The sequence below is a fragment of the Periplaneta americana genome, chromosome 2 (assembly GCF_040183065.1).
Source record: "Periplaneta americana isolate PAMFEO1 chromosome 2, P.americana_PAMFEO1_priV1, whole genome shotgun sequence".
Taxonomy (NCBI): domain Eukaryota; kingdom Metazoa; phylum Arthropoda; class Insecta; order Blattodea; family Blattidae; genus Periplaneta; species Periplaneta americana.
Genome location: NC_091118.1, coordinates 175555443 through 175573859, shown reverse-complemented (window position 1 = coordinate 175573859; position 18417 = coordinate 175555443). Strand labels below are relative to the sequence as shown.

At 34.0% G+C, this 18417-nt stretch overlaps 1 protein-coding gene across 1 annotated transcript in view; it reads left to right on the top strand.

Annotated features, from left to right (window-relative positions):
* The window catches only part of LOC138695211 (tyrosine-protein kinase RYK-like), a 57687-nt gene extending 52126 nt beyond the window's left edge, over nucleotides 1-5561 (top strand). Inside the window, exons 6-7 of the mRNA XM_069819670.1 lie at nucleotides 1426-1562; nucleotides 4129-5561. Of these exons, the coding sequence (XP_069675771.1) occupies nucleotides 1426-1562; nucleotides 4129-4240 (249 nt within the window). The 3' untranslated portion in view covers nucleotides 4241-5561. The remainder of the gene's footprint in view (nucleotides 1-1425; nucleotides 1563-4128) is intronic.
* Nucleotides 5562-18417: the final 12856 nt, after the last annotated feature.

Sequence of the window (18417 nt, the reverse complement as noted above, 5' to 3'; positions counted from 1 at the left end):
GTTCTTGCGGAATTACAACACCACTGAATTCGTAATTAAGACTAGTTTCCTCTCGGGTTTTACAAAATGTTATAGATTTACTTTTAGAACCATTTATTTTCATCCTATGCATTAACGCCCAGTTATAAATTTTATTCAAGCCTGTTTGAATAGCATCTACATCTGAATTATTTCTAATCTTTCTATAGATAATGCAGTCGTCTGCAAATAGCCTCACATTTGATGTAATATTCTGGCATAGGTCATTTACATATATTATAAAGAGTAATGGACCCAGAACGCTGCCCTGTGGCACCCCTGAACTTATATTTCCAATTTCCGATATTTCATAACCTTCTCTAACTCTCTGGGTTCTACCTTTTAAGAATTCTTGGAACCATGGATGATGATGATGATGATAATGTTTAATGTTATGTTTTATTTAACGACGCTCGCAACTGTAGAGGTTATAGGCTATCAGCGTCGCCGGATGTGCCGGAATTTTGTCCCGCAGGGGTTTTTTTACATGCCAGTAAATCTACTGACATAAGCCTGTCCCATTTAAGCACACTTAAATGCCATCGACCTGGCCCGGGATCGAACCCGCAACCTTGGGCATAGAAGGCCAGCGCTATGCCAACTCGCCAACCAGATCGACGACGACGACGACGATGATGATGATGATGATGATGATGATGATGATGAGTTTATTGTTATTTATACCTACAATAAGTAACTGGGATTATTTTTTTTAATTGACAATAATTAAGCACTAAAGTGAAAATTTTTTATTTCTTTTCTGGGATAATTTTCAGAGAAACTATTATTATTTGTCATAGTGTAATAAAAATGTTTTATACAGATTGTTTATTAGCAGTTTTACATTGAAGGTATAAGATATTTTGACATAAAGACCTAATTATTGTTTTTATTTGTTACCATAATGTTAATCATAATTTTGATTATGTTAATTATTAGTGCTTTAGTTCTGGAGAAAATTCAATTTCTTTTGAGGTTATGTTAAGCATGCGGAACAGCTGGCAATATCTACCAAATTCTACACAGAATCATTTTGACAAGACACGAATGAAATTGAACTTGTCTTTCGGTACTGAGCTCAACAGTTTCCCCTGAATGAATTCAAAGCTCGGTGAGACTGCCACCCAAGCATATAATTCCCTTTGTAGGGTAATTTACCCTTTAAAAATGAAATTTAGAAACAATGATATCAACATATAAAAATCTACACTCTTCTAGCAACTTTTTATGATAAAGATGATGTGGTCGACGTTTTGTTGGACGGTCTAGAATACCATATAAAGAATGTCTTCAGGGTGAACCACGCTTTTAGTTTATTCTTATAACATAAGGAGAGGAAATATAATGACTGCATAAAATGCGTGCAATTCCCACTTTCTGTTTACCGTTGTTCCTACCTCGTGGCAGTGGTCGTTCGGCGTGCTGCTCTGGGAGCTGACGACGCTGGCTCAGCAGCCGTACGTGGAGGTGGACCCCTTCGAGATGGCCGCCTATCTGCGGGATGGCTACCGCTTGGCCCAGCCAATCAACTGCCCCGACGAGCTGTAAGTACAAACACATGCATTTAACGCAACCAAAACTTGCCAATGGAGATAAATTTAATGTCGTTATCATAATAATCCATGTAGATAATACTGTCGTCCCTCAGGAATCAGAAGATTCGTGTTTAGCCTTATAAACTGTTTTCTTCGGAATAATCCATACCATCTCCTAATATATTTACTATTTTTCCTGAAATGCTACGTTATTTTATGAAAAATAAAAGACTCATAATGTTCAATGTACGTGGAGATACAGCTGCTTGAATGTTACGAATAACGAATCTTAGAAGAAGTATGAGTAGTCAATGAAATTGATTGCATTTATAGATTGATTGAAAATCTTACATGTACTTAAAGGCCTCAGATGGAACATTATCTAAATCGAATATTCTCCGAACGAATCGGCCGTAGTGGTAACTTTCATTGGCCACCAAGGTCCCCAGACCTTAGTCTTTTTGCATTACTGTCTTTGAGATGGATGAAAAACGAAGCAACACAAAAATTAACACAAGAGAAGAATTGGTCGCTCCATTGTGAATAGCGCTGCTCTCACAAAAAACACACATAGACGATCTCTGAAGAGCTATATGTATGCCAGGTTTCTGGAAAGACATACAGAATTATTTACGATTTAACGTGCTGATATATTTGAAATGAGTTTCCGAAACAACAGTTATCGTCATCTTTACAGTTACCTTGCTTCAACTGGCAACTGTGCCTCGGCCTGTAGTTACCTGGCTGTTAGTACTGATTCGAACAAATACCGACAGGCGGCGCTACTGCACTATTGTTTTGTAAACTATAACAACTGATATTAAATAATAATATAGACCACAATAAATTGATTTACTATATTATCGGTATAGTTGAAAAAATGGCGTTTTATTTACGTAACTTAGGCCTACGGTAAATGTGACATTTTAGGACAAGTGTGTGTTTGTAAAGACAATTTCGGATATCTAAAGCTTAATTTTCCTCATCTACTTCAGATTCTATGTCGTCAGTCAAGGAATATTCTATCCTTGTGTGCTCTACCAATGCCAATGGTATTTCGGGCTCCGAAAAGTCCATTTAAACACTTAAATTAAAGCATTCATATGTACGAATATAAAGTATTTTTACATGCCTATCAATATGGCTGCTAGAGCCGCCACAGTTGACTACGGTTGCAGTTTTGTAGCGGGAGTTCATCTAGCTCCTAATATTAGTTTCTCGTTATTATCATTGAGATGGAAGTATAGGTTTACATGTGCACTATCATTTATCACACGGTTCTTAAGTTAAAAAAAAAACCTTGCACCTACTAGTATAAAGCTCATCGTGTAGGCCTACCCATCAGCCGTATGAAAAATTCTGCAAACAAAAATAACTATAAATAACTAAAAAAATATCACTAATAAAATACTAGTGGAAACATCTATGGACGACAAGAAATACTAAATATGAAGTTACCTCAACTGTTAGTTACAAGCGCTGATAAAATCTGAATTTAACTTTCCGGAAACTCATGAAAGTTATCTTTTTTTAGTTGGTTATTTAACGACGCTGTATCAACTACTAGGTTATTTAGCGTCGATGAGATTGGTGATAGCGAGATGATATTTGGCGAGATGAGCCCGAGGATTCGTCATAGATTACCTGGCATTCACCTTACGGTAGGAGAAAACCTCGGAAAAAATCCAACCGGGTAATCAGCCCAAGCGGGGATCGACCCCGCGCCCGATCGCAACTACAGACCGGCAGGCAAGCGCCTTAACCGACTAGCCACGCCGACTGAAAGCTATCAGTGTAGTTAAATTTATAGGAGCAGTTAAGTAACTAAGAGTTAACTGAGGTGTATCAAAAACCGATCAGTAAGCTACTGTATCAATTTAAATAATCAACAAGTTTAATCAATAAGGGTCGTATTCATAGACATTCCTCTGCGCGGGCTTTCGGTGGATGATCAGCGAACTAACGTTTTTCGTATTCATAAACCAGTGTCAGCGATATAATATGATATGAATCCTGTTTAGCACGCTCGTAGCCCGGGCTAGCGAAATGTCTATGAATGGCACCCTAAGTCATTTGTCTCATCTTCGTACCTTTTCTAAGGCTTCATATGAAACACCTCTACATTTACAAGTAATGGACAAATTTGAAGTTAAACATCTGAATAGTACATCATCGTATCGCCTCTCAATTATAATTAAACGAAGCATACAGTATGATTATTTAGTCCTGACAGTCGCCGGAGATGTGCGCCTGGGTCAGGCGAGTCCATTTAGCTACGCCAAGGGGTGTTTGGGTTAGTTACTCACTTGCCTTCGGAGCGATCGGATGTCTTGCGTGCTATAGAGCGATATGTTTATGGTACAATTAAGCTGTACTGCATTCCTTTACCGACCGCTCGCCCTTATCTCTACTCCGGAGCTCTCCCCAATACTCCTATTATTTCCCTTCTTTGTCGTCGCTGAGCTGTCAGGACTAATCTATGTAAATTGGAGAACACAATAAAACATACTTGTGTCTTTATAAGAACTTGTAATACCAAAGACTTCACAACTAACGCATGTTGTACGATCTCTAGGTTCGCTCTGATGGCGTGTTGCTGGTTGGGAGTGCCTGAGGAGAGACCAACGTTCGTACAGCTGCTGGCATGTCTGCAAGAGTTCTACACAGCTCTCGGACGCTACATTTAAAGCTTCACTGCGAAGGCTCCTCCCGGCTAACTCTGCGTGCACCAATACACCAATCACTGCCAACCAAGGGTCCACAATTTTGCTGCTGCCTGCTGCCATCTGCTGGTCGGCACAACAAATCACCTCACACTCACAGACAAGCGTGCGGAAACCATGTGACCATAAAATTTCTATCTTCTTTACATCAGATGATTACACTCAAATTTTATCAGAATATCTTTATATTCACCACAGCTGGAGATGTAATTTGTCGCTACAAAGTCTCGGAATTGGTACATAGAACATTCAGCAGAGCATTGGGAACACTTCGGAGAAAGTATAGGCCTACCTTATTTTATTTCATGGAGTGCAGTTTCATAGAAAAGACTTTGCCGATAGACCTTCTACTGCCCACTACTAATTGGTTGTCATAAATAAATGTCTTCCTTACTGTGACGAAAATCTTGTCTTCTCCTGTCAGTAACCAATCACAACCCTCGTTCAGAAGAATTGACAGGCTCCCGTCAAATCCACGTGAAGGCAGAGTTGTCGCATCTTTTCCGAATTCCAAGAATCCCGTCAGTTTCACTGCATAATTTCGAGGGTCACCAGGATTATGACAACTGTGCAATGTTGGGACGAGGGGACAGGATGGAATTGTCAGAGTTGTTTGTGTAGGAAGTCATAAATCTTTAAGTGGGTGTTCAAATGAGCTACCGAACTGCACTCCTTGAAATAAAATAAGGTAGCAATGGTGACACTTTTTCGTCGTAATTAGTTACCACCGGAATTTATTGAGAACGTTACACTTCAAGTATTATGTAATGTGGAATATTAATACCCATTCCGAGGCCATTTTATGGGCAAATATTTTGGTTAAATATGCTTTAGAAAGCCTCGGCACGGCTTCTCACAGTAACATCGGCAAAAGCTCCTGCGAATAACTTAAAATGAAGTAATCACATTGCTATAACACTTCTCGCATTAACATTTTCGAGGTCAGTGTGTTTTCAGTACTATAAGAAAGTTATTCCACTATTATTGAAAGAAATGTAGCTGCTAGCACATTTCACTGTCGACATCTGTACAAATGCAGGAAACAAATTGGAGTGCAATGATTTGTGTAAATATATGAAGTAAATTATGCAAACACAAAATAATTAAGACGAACTCGCATTTGAAGGTTATTTATTTCAGCATTTAACTTCACATATATTTGAAATTGTTGTTCTGGATTTTCGCCATGTTTTTAATTCTTTATTTATAAAAATACATTCACTACTATTTTCTCCGATAGTTCACCATAATTTCAGCATCATGCATGTCTACCATTAATTCTGTGGCCGGGAGGAAAAATGTCTTAAGTCAGTTTTTTGTGAAAATGAGATTTTTATATATTTTGAAAGCGGAAACAATTCTCTACAATCTGGCAAAATGGTTAAAGTCAAATAAGACTCCTGACTGGATTTATAGAGCGTTACCAAATGTCCTAAGTACAGTACTTTTTGAATCGAGCACACACAGAATAAAGAACTTAAGAATATTTAATACTTTATTCCTTACAAACCATCACATGTTTACTTTCCATGCTTCCCTATTAAAAAGGTTTAACTTGTATTTTAACTATTTTATCACATACTGATGCCCTTTCCTTTTAAAACTTTAAGCACCGGGGTAAACAGTCGTATAATTGTTTTAGACCCATTTTGCATTCCTAATAATTTACATTTCTCATTTATTTTGAAATGAAAAAGGTCTTATGTTTAAATAGTACCTTCTACTCAGTTTGGGTTCTAGTCTTAAAAGAGCTTAAGTACTGCTATTTTTGGAAATAATCAAGAAAATTGTTAAATGAGCAATATTACCTATTTTAGAAGAAATATAAACAAATAATCTCTAGGAAAAACTTCTTAATTAAAAAACTCTATAATTGACACCAATTCCAATCTTTCTACTGCTCTCCTGAAAAGTATGAAATTTTTACGTAAGACCTTTTTCCTCCCGGCCATAGAATTTTACTCAATAAAATATTATTTTTAATTTTATTATTTGATTACATAATCTGTCGTAGTAAAAAAATTATTTTCACACGTAAAGAAATTTAATTTTGTTTTTACGTGGATTTCGAATTGAATTTGCGTATAGAGTAACATTCCTAAACGATAGTTTCTCATTTTAATTATGCATTATTTTAGAAGATTTACGGATTACATTTTACAATAAATTTTCATTAAAGTAATTCACAAATCTGTTATTTCAAATGTATTTGCATGGAACAGCTATCAAAAAGTAGTATATATCAATGGTATTCTACAATGTCATTCCAAATTAATATCGAAAATAAATCTCTTCAATACAATTTGACCAAATAAACTGCAAATTTCAATCAGTTTTCACATACCTTGGCGTAAAATTTCGTTATTAAACAATCAGTAAAATCTTATGGTCTAATAGATAGGCCTATACGAAAAACACAGAGAAATTTAATATGTTTTGTTTGTTTAGTTTACTTCAAAATAGTTGTCTCGAAATGTTATGTATGCCAAGGGGATTGTATTCAAATGAAAAACTTACAGTTGAATAAGTTATTAATTGTAATTGCGCCTGTACGTATGCATCCTTTCTTAAATGTTTAAAGAACTCATTTGCGCGAAAATTACTAATTTCAGAGCCCATGGATATTTAAAACAATTGTTCTTTATTTTCGGATGGCTGTTCCTGATTAACTAACAGGCAAAAGTTATAATCTTAAAAAAAAAACAACTAACGATGTCAACCTATAAAATGGTCACAAAAAAAAAGGAATTCATATATTGTGTACAGATATTAATGAAAGAGTGTCAGAGTGTGGTGTAGAGGTGTTTAGTGTTAATTGTTGGTGCATGAAGAAAATTGAGGGCCTCAATTATACACCACGAACTCAGCGATAACTGAGAAAAAATATCGTGTTTTATAAACTAAAACAGTAGATCAACACCAATCGAATTGATTTCCCATGTTTTAGGATTTACGTAAACATTGATTAAAGATATTATATGAAAGAAAAAAACAGAGAAGTGTAATTAATATATTTAAAATTTGTACCAAAGAATAGTTCATGTTGCAGCATTTTCACGTAGAGAGATATTTTGTACAGTCATTAAAGATAAAGTAAGGAAGATATGGCAAAAGTAGGTGCTCATCAAGAACATTGAAACTCATTGCTTTTCTTTACATTGTGAAACCAAGGATACGTCCACACTCAAGTATGTTAAATGTATAGTATTTTAATAATTGTTATTATTATCAAACACTTTCCCTAAACAGGGATTGCCTAGAAGACAAAGTATGCCATTTACAAAATAAAATTTTGAATAGTACATATTACATGGATAATTTGTTATGAATATAAAAACCAATGCAAGAAAAAGAAAGAAATAAATTACAGTGAAATGTCTTATCTAAGGTGATTTCTTAACAATGCAATCGAATCTTTCAACGCAAGTAAACAAACATTGATAATTAAAGATGATGGCAAATGAAAAGCCTTGCAAAAATCAACAAACTGTTTCGGGATGGATCCTCTTGCTCCGACCTTCAAGCCTATTACTTCTATCTGTTGTAATTGATATTTCTCTTAATAATACGGGATTGTTGGTTCATAGATGAATTGCTTCTCCTTATGGACATCTTGCGGTTGGCTCTTGCAAGTCTCGAAACGAACTGTAGGGTCAATTATAAAACCTCCCCGATGGTCCTGGAAAGCGATCATATCTATCCTACGAGTACTGCCGGTGGTTGATAGACCATGAACCTCTTCGAAAACAGTAAACCCCACATTACATAGTGCTTAAACAATGGTGTTTCTTACTTTGTGGTGTCTGGTATTGCGCAAAGCCTCGCCATGCGGGCAAGAACCGAGGACGTGTGGGAGAGTTTCTACCTCGCTGCCGCAATGACGGCAGCGTTGTTGTCCATGGTTCTTCCAGGTATGGCACGAACTGCTGCTACGTTACCAGCCATCTTAAAAGTGTCTCGCCATTCGCTGCATGTTAGGCCTTTATGATGAGTTATTCAGCGATTAGCAGGGGGATGTTCCGCGAAGAGTTCAACGCCCTTTCCTTTGTGGGGTAGTTTACACCATTTCTTGAATTCGAGATCTCGTAATCTCGATCTAACTTTCTGTACATCGAGGAAACCCTCTTTAAGATGAAGTGCCACAAAAGGAGTGTCAGAAATTATCTGTTGTCATAGTAACAAATAAAAAGCAGTTTATTATAGATACCATTGCATTATACTACCAAACGCCAAAGCAATATATTTACGGTATTTCGAAAAACGAATTCATAAAGAAACTTGATCTCTGATTAACATCACTTGATAAAAATAAATTTGATTCATTCTAGTGTATTAAATAAATCGTGGAAAATTTAGTTACGTATTACTACGACAAAACCTGAGTTCAATTTGCGGACATGCAATCAAGTTTGCACAATTTGAAACAGCTTTTGAATATTTCTGGAAGAAACTCAAAAACAATTACGATAGTCATAGATGGATACTAAATCCGTTTTTAGACAGTTCCGTTCAACTAGCTGAAATAAAAAAAAAATAATGACGAAGGAACTCATTGAAATGGAATGTCGAAACTAGAATTTTTTCGCACAATGTAGACCGGATTTAGATCAAAATAATGTAAGAATAAGTCAATCTTGCAAAAGAAGCTCGTAAATGTTTGATATATGTAAACTTGTATTTATACAATAGCTATTTATATATCAAGTACGCACGGACGAATTCAGTGTTTTTGGACGAGGCATAAGCCGAGTCCAAAATACGGGATGAGTCCGCTAAAGGTTTTGTCGTACGTGGTGCATACAATAGTTTTTAGTGAAAGCTCTCTAAATTATAAGAAATCAAATAAAATAGAAGTAAAATAAATTAAAGAAGTATAAAAGTCCTAGTTAGTCAATTGTCATATTCTCACTGCCGTCAATGTTGTCATATTAAAACCCTACTAAAGTTCAATTTCTCGGAGTGATAACAATCCGAAAAGCAACTATTTTAGAGAGCATGTACTAAAAATAAGTTTATCGTCTTTGATTGTCATAGAAGGAAATACGAGAAATCTTCTTGACTTTGAAAATATCACTGTGTAGCCTACTTATCGAATACACAGTCCAAATTTGAGAAGCTACTTTCTGAAGTGCAGGCATTTTTATTGCATTTAAAAATATTTTTACTTTATATATAATAATACCATTTTTTTTACATTTATATTCAACTTTGTTTACGTTTATATTCTAAATTCAAATAAAATGTATGTTCATAAAATGTTTTTGGTTTTATTTTGTAAATCGAAAAGAATATAGCCATATCGTGATTTAAGAGCTATATTATTCTATTCATAAAACCTTTACCACGAGACAAATAAAGTATACAACAAAGGAACTGCAGACACGAAAATGTTTAAATCCGTTGTTCACGTATAATACAAATGAATCTACTCCGAAAAATGGAGATATTTTATTGTACACAAATATATGACTCCTTGCAGTGGTTTGCGAACCTTGGAGTGAGATTAATGACCATCAAGTTTTGAGCTCACACATACTCCAAGCAGTCCGAGAACACATTTTCAAAGATGAGAGATCATATTTTATATTTTTCTTCTTCCAAACTTCTCTTATTCTCAAGGCTACATTGAATTTCACTATCATTGTCCACAGAATTATTTTTTCATGTACAGTAACATATATCATGAACTAATCTCGTATTAAATGTAAAAGGACTGACTTTACAGAATGAAAGAGTCGGGTTAAAATATCCATAAAGGTGTAGAATTATTTATATTGCCTAAACATTCAAAACGACTTCGGGGACTCATGAGCGGCCGTAGCGATCTCCTGACTTCCTTTCTTTCAGAGGTCCAGAAAACTTGGCAGTACTGCGATACGATGTTGTATGCTTCAATAGCATATGCATGCACATTTTAATTTGTACAGTAATTATTTTATTTCAAATATTACTGGTTAAACACTTCTATCTCAGCAAACATTATGTAAGGAATAGAATAGTGAATAACGTTTCCGTCAAGAAATTAAATTTTAATACGTAAAGAAATAATTATTAAATATTTCGCAAACACTATTAATACTACTTAGTGAGGACGTATCCTACAGAATTATCATTTATGTTGTAATAGGTCACAAATAAGAAGGAAGCTGAGAGAAACATTTACTCACTGAAATAAATTCTCACTTATTAGTTGCGACACAATTTTCATTAGCATAGTTATTTATATTGAATTTGTGAACTAGTTTCTCTTAGCTACCGCATTTTGTGCCTAAAGGAAGTGAAATATTGCTTTACTACTGCAGAAACCCACATGGCAGAGCTGTTATAATAAAAGTATGTTACTATTATTTTCTTTGTATAGTGGCGTGTGTTCTAGTCTTCAGACAATAACATTTTCTTAATTCTTCTCACATTTGAAGGAAAATGAATTTATAGTTCATTAGTAAAAACAAGACAATAGTAAATACTGTTCTTAATATTCATTCAATGTCATCTGCAATGTGAAAGTATTAAATTAATTTTAATAAATTAAAATATCACACATGAGACATTTAAGTACAATAATACAAAATTTATTTCAACTAAATGAAATTAATTCTTCCTGAAACAAATCACATTTCAGTGGGACTTTTGTTTATATTTCATAATCCATTAGATTTTCCTTACAACTGTTCAGGAATTTCATGTGAAACTCTAAATCCAATCACGCAAATAACAAAACCTTTTCATTCAAGTCTATATTTTTGTATGAGAATAATGGATGTTTGCACTTTGTCATTAATATAAAAAATATAAAAAATCGAAGTCATGCTTTGCAACCATCAAGGAAAACATTTATCTTTTGAGTGCATCACTAGGTCTACATAATAAAACCATCAAATAAATTCCACTCTATTTGCATTTCATGGCGATAACAGTCCATAAGCAGTTCATAAACTTTGTATTTTTCTATTTCTATAATACAGTGCGGAAATTCAATAACCTCTCATTATGTTGAAATCCATACAAGTCTAACACTATACTGAATTCTATATTAATATAACTGACCAAAAATTGATGAAAATTTTAACTTTCAGAGAATGTTTGTATTTATTTACTAAGCAATTTTATTTTAACATGCTATATAGCGTTTCGCTTTATTCACAAAAGTAAATGAATCAGTGAGATCAATAACCATTCAAGTCCATTTACACAAGTTTCGAGAAAAATGCAAAATATATTTTTTTATTTCTTACCTAATTATTATATTTTTGTACACAATATTTCTGGTTGTTTTAGAGATCATGACAAAGTAGTATACCAACTTTTAAAGTCGTAACACTTGTGGAAATATCCTAAATTTAATTTCAAATTTACAAAAAATGAATGGCCAGAAGTGGACTTGAATGGTTATTGATCTCACCGCTTCAATTGCATTTATTACATCACATATTCTACATATTAAGTCAAATATGTTTATTTTCTTCCAAAATAATTTAAATGATAAGTCAATATCATTACTGTCAAAAACGAATTAATGTTAATAGAATTTAAAAATGTTTACCAGGATAACATTTGAAATATTAATACAGATTTAACAAATCGTAAACATAAATGCTTTGCCTAAACCAAAATATTCCTATTATATTTCCATTGGAGAACATGTAATAACATTTTTATGTATAATTTTCATAATCTAAACTCTAAAATATTGAGCAAAGAAATGTTATTTTTTATTCTGAATTGTTTTTTTCAGCTTCCTCCAAGTGAAGGCTGCCTAGAAGACAAAGCTTACCAAAAAATTGTTGTTGTTTTTTTTATTAAATGGTACGTACACAATTATAATGAAAAAAACAATGGAGAAGGAAAAGAAAAAGGAATAACACAATTATAAATAATTGTAGACGACTAAACAAAAGATCATTAAATCCAGAAAAAAAAAACATAAAATTTCCTAGTACGGTATCCATTTGCTATCAAGTGATCACAGTCGTCTATTTAGCACTAGTTGCAAGACCCAACTTAAGTGAGCAGATCGCCATAGCAAAGAGATCAATCTATTTCCTTTATCAAAAATATTACTAAAAATAAAAATAACGCAATAAATAAGCCATAACTGAAAACTGAAATAGAACTCAATTGCTGTTTATTGTAGAATTTGATGAAATAATATGTCAGTTGATACCATTAAATTTATTTTCATTCTCTGACCACTTTTGCTCTCGCAAAAAATTGTTTGAATTTATTTTTATATTATGCTACTTGCAAGGTTACTACATAAAACAAATATTTGTGTTTTCACGTAACAGCTCAGCCATTATTAATCTGCTGTAGTAACATAAAATATAAAGTTTGAATTATTTAATAAATAATCAAATTAGAACATTGCCTTTTGTAAGCAAATCTTAGGATCATGTTCAAACTCTTCAGTTTGTTTGTTCGGAAGTGCGACTTCGGCCGTGTAAAATTTCTATGCAGATATTTTCTCCGTTAATGACTTGAACAGTTTTCAAACTGTTGTAATATGGAAAAAAAATGTGTTGAACATGGAGACATAAATTAATATATATCAGTGAGATAATGGTTATTATTTCCGAAAGTATGATCTCTTGTGTAAGAATTTAGACATCTTATACATATAAATTCTACTCGAGCAAATATCTGTTATTCTGCAATTTTTTTCTTGAAGTTGGTCAAGCATTTAAACTGTTAGAATTACAGTTACACCCAAGAAAGTGCCACGAAGAATCCTGATCGGTACGATAAAGTGAACATTAGTTCTATAGCTTTAAAATTGATCGCAGGCTATAAAAACTACATAGAAAGCAACAAAATATATACAGAGTGTTTCAGAAATACTTTGACAAGCCTTGGGGACATTTTCTTCACAACAAAACAAGAAAAAAGTTAATATAAACATAGGCTATGTCTGAAAATCCTTAGTTTTTTAGTCATTAATGAAAGAACATAATGAAACATCTGTTAGATATTGTCAGCTTGGTAGCAAGTGTTGCAACTTTATTCAATTCAGAAACTCGTAACAATGAAAGTGGAAGCAAGAGGAGAACATTTTGAACATTTGTTATCACTTTTTGAATTGATTAAAGTTGCAACACTTGCTACCAACCTGACAATATCTAACAGATGTTTAATTATGTTCTTTCATTAATAACTAAAAAACTAAGGATTTTCGGACATATGTTTATATGAACTTCTTTTCCTTGTTTGGTGTGAGGAACATGCCCCAAGGTTTGTCAAAGTATTTCTGAAACACCCTGTATAGAGTCTATCATGAAGCTCTACCAACACTTTCGGAGCTTTTAATTGGAGTTACTTCGATTAAAAAATTTATATGAACCTGAGTTCCATTTTGAATGATATGAAATATGAAAAGATCAGCAGATTCCTGCTGGGTAACAGCTCCCTACTCAGTTAGGGAGAATCCTTTATTATTATTATTATTATTATTATTATTATTATTATTATTATTATTATTATTATTATTATTATTATTATGCTATGTGCTCTACAACAACTAATATTATCAATGCTATATGCGTAAAATACCTTGCTGTGTACTGTACCTCATAGCACCTCTTTCCGTTTGACGTCACTGTTCAGTTCTAAAACAAGCTACGTCTAATCCTTTCTTAGTCCACTTATACCATTCCCAACAAATGCATATTTGTTTTAGTTTGTCTTCTATTTTTATCACTGTTAAGTAAAGACCCTGATCACATATACGATCGTATAACAGATTGACCATCCCCATGTTAAAATCGGTAACATGTGGAAGAGAACAACCACCAGGATCGCCACCGTCGATTGAGAACAACCGCTAGATGGAAGTTGCCTCATGCAATTCAAATGAGAGTTATAAAGTGACTTCTTATGCAGTGGCTAAATGGCAGCATAGTGAAATTGATAAAAGTTGTTGCCGTCAAAGGCTATAAGGCTGAGCAATCTTTTATATATGATCTGAGGTAAAGATTAACATATCCATTATGATACAGGTTTTAAGCCTATCCAGTCAAGAACAGTACTAAAACCAAAAAGAAAAAAATATGATGTCACGACTGATCTGAGATTGGTTGAAAACCAAAACCAATATACACTATAAAATATAGTCCTATAAATATTTTATTATAAGTAACAATTTTACATATATTATGTCAATTCAAATCGTTATTCTAAATTAAAAGAACCCTAATGTAGTCCTACCTATACATTAATGTGTACCGGTATTTTATATTTCCTTTTTTACACGGCGTAGTGATACATTAGTATGGTACTTGGCTTGGATAGATAACAAAATGCAAATACTTCTTCCTGTGTCCATTATCCATTTCTATCTTTCCAGCCACTAACCAGTAACCTTCTCGTTTCCGTAATCCCAATAACAATCTCCGGACATTTTTTCTTAGATCTTACGCTTCTTTTCCTTTCAGTTGTGACCCTCTTTGCCAACCTATTCGCAGCCATCTTTTTTTCACAAGTCCAAACCATTGTAATTGTTTAGATTCCACAAATTGTAGCCTATAATATAATATTTTTTTAAAGTTAATAATTTATCTAGAAACGTACAATTTATAATTCTACCTAATTTAGAGTATCGAGGTGCGTTCTTAAAGAAATATACTACATTTCTGTTGACTTATTTTCTGTACAATAACATTAAATTTCACATTATTGAGTTATAAATATTGGTTATAGTTCCTTTTAATATGTGTTTATTTCATAATATAATACCAAAATTATTGAGCTCTGGACACATGTTTAGAAATTTTTTTAACACGAAATAACTCCAGGAATAAGCTCTGTTAGTGTCGCTTTGTAAAGCTTCGTGAATTTCTCAGTGTAACAATGCTTATCAATAATCTAAAAGTATTGGTAATTTTAAAACAGAAGCATTGAATACAATTTCGCAAATATTCTTAATGAAATTTATTTCTGTTAACTTCGGTGGTATAAGATCAAATTAAAACATTTGGCGTTTCTCGACATTTTAATGTCTTCTCATTTTACCTGAATTAATAACAGATAGTTATATTTTATCAAAAAATGAAACCTTATTTCTTCTGCATCATATTACAATCAAGCATATAAGAAACATATTTTCTTTGACAACCAACTCAAAAAGCAGCTGATGTCGCACTTCTTTTATCAAAAAAACATTACAACATGGCCTAATTGAGAGTTTTAGGACTGCTATAGAATTGCAGTAGACAGGAAGACAAGATTTTTTTATAAAAATGTAAGAGAAAGTTATATTTAGTGCAATTAGAATAACTGGTGCTTCCCAGCACCTGCAGTGTACTTAAAGGTTGCATGATAATACAATTTGTTTAATGCCAATTTATAATTGCACAGAGGCAATGTGGGACTATAACTCAACTGTGTTTGATCGAGCCATGAACTTCACATCAAGTTTATCTCTGCTCTCTTCTTAACAATCTTTTCCTGCTCTAATATAACTGATTTTAAATATATTTTTGGCACGCTGAAAATCTGGAGCTGATAATAATTAGATACATTTCTTTTTACTCTGTATATACTGGGTGTTCAGTTCAAAATGTGTCTTAGCTCGCTGTATGCCGTCATGTGGCTAGCTGATGAGCCTAGAGAATTCAATCTTCCTACACTTCCGCAGCTCAGGTGTATAATCTAAGAGGCAGAGAAGTTGGCTAGCAAGTACGGCGTTCATTCTGAAGAGTACGTGCCGATACGTACGGTAACGCCGGTAGTGGCAGGAATGTGAACTGTTTGGAAATACATACTGTCGGGATATGGGGAGAGGGTTAAGACGATTACTTACGTATTTGTTGACATTAACTTCGACGGTCAACATGGACACGGAGCATTTGATTTGTGTTGTGGAATGTTACCGTACGCAACCGATGATAACAAATATCCTGCGTACGACTTGCCGGCGCAAAACACAGTTCGAAAGAGGTTATGGTAGCACACAGACCGTACAGACCGCCATCTGTTGCTACGACTTTCAAGTTATACCGTACACGTTCTCAAGTTCAGATTGAAGAACGCCTTAAATAATAGGCAACTTCTCTAACATATAAACTGAAACTCGCTTCAAATCGGTGACCCAACAACAGTGACGTCATGACACACTTTGAAATGAACACCCAGTATAATTGAAGTGCTATAGATCAGATCTATGGGTATTTTCGTTGGTAATTGCTGCGCCTGTTGTTGATCGTGAAGTCTGTTGCTGTTTGACAATGACAGAATGATCTTCTTCTGCTGCTTTTCAGCTAATGGATGTTCGTGATCACTTCTTTAAACTCTTCCAGGTTTGTCGCGGTATGAATCATTTTTTTACCATTCTCAAGCGTGCCTACTATTTTACGTTGCGTAATCATGACATTTGACTACATTTCTTTCAGTCTTTCTCTCAATAAATTGAAGTCAATAATATTTTTGTTTATTCAGTGTGAGACAGAAAGCGAGGACTATCAATAGAGATGCCTCATATTCTTATACCTTTTTTGTGTTTAAGATCCATTCTTTCAAGGCCTTGAATCAACTATCGAACTACTAAGAAGATATAGTGCATATGCCAATCAATCTCTATGTAATGCAATACAAAAATATATTTGACGAAAATGAGACAAGTTCCTGCATGTGTTTCATCGTTTATCCAGTAACTCTTCATTAATGACACTCACTATAATATCTATATAACAACTTATTCTGTACTACGCGTTCATTGTTACATGACCGCTGAGCGCTGATGTCGCCACTGTCGTATACAAGACATCGTAGACGATTACTGGGCGCGTGGCACTGAGGGATTCAAAGCATTCGTGGAGGGGCATGACTCACTCTGTAGTTCGTGAAATCAACACCGGTCAACTTATAACGAACGGGTAGTAGATAGTTTGAATAACGCGCGCTATTAACTACCGAAGTAATGGCTGCTGTCTGGACCGATTGAAAAACTGATTGTTATTTCTATATTCTAAAATAATCTACCTTTCTTCTTTTAGCGGTCAAATGTTCTCGTTTTCGTTTATCTTTCTTTTTCACTTTATAAAATTCGGTACTAAAAAAATTCAATCTAGTCTCATTCGTTCATTTTTTCAAGGTTGACCCTTACTTCTCCTTCCTCTAGATTTGCAATATAAAATTTACTCAGTTAATCTATTACTTTTGCGCTCGCCTTCTATGCCCAAGGTTGCGGGTTCGATCCCGGGCCAGGTCGATGGCATTTAAGTGTGCTTAAATGCGACAGGCTCATGTCAGTAGATTTACTGGCATGTAAAAGAATTCCTGCGGGACAAAATTCCGGCACATCCGGGGACGCTTATAACCTCCGCAGTTACGAGCGTCGTTAAATAAAACATAACATTTTAACATTTCTATTACTTTGCATTATCTAGACGTGCATCAACTAACTTGTTTTGTAGTCACCTATCTTTGTAGTAAAGTATAACTAACTTGTATTAACTTTTAATTCGCCTGTAATATCCTGATTTTATATGGTCTACTGTAGTCTGGTACAATCTTTATTGCATCATAAGTATCTTTCGCCTATGTTTTTTTTTTTTTTTTTTTTCATCTTTGGTGGACACAACTTAAGTTTCTCATTTTATGCAGAACAGTTACATTTGTGAGTCGATCGGTAGACATTTAAAATGTATTAATGAGAATTACTTCGAATTCTAATCTATTATGCCATAAACTGGTAGCAATGATACTCAAAACTTGGAGAGTTTAGAGTTAAAGTAGCCACAACACACGTTTAATAAAAGTATTCCAATACATACAAGTGTAATACCATTCAATGTAATAAAAATCCAAATGCCTGTTTTCAATATTTCTGGACATATTATCACTCAAGAACACTAAAGGATTTCACTACAATACAGAAACGTAAATCTCTTTTCTCAAATTCAAGTTTAATGGACTTCACTTACATTGTCTCAAAACGTCGAAATCTATCGGCACTCTTTTATATTTTCTACAAGCGTTAAGCATAGTTTCACACAGTCATTTACAGCGCTTCCGAGTGGTGCTGTTTTGTGGCTCAAACATGATCAACACAACTTAATTACTTCATTTACCGCTTTGTGTGAACAACTCCAACGTTTTATTAGCTGAATCTTACAGTTTTACTGATGGAAAAGCATGAAAATGATGTA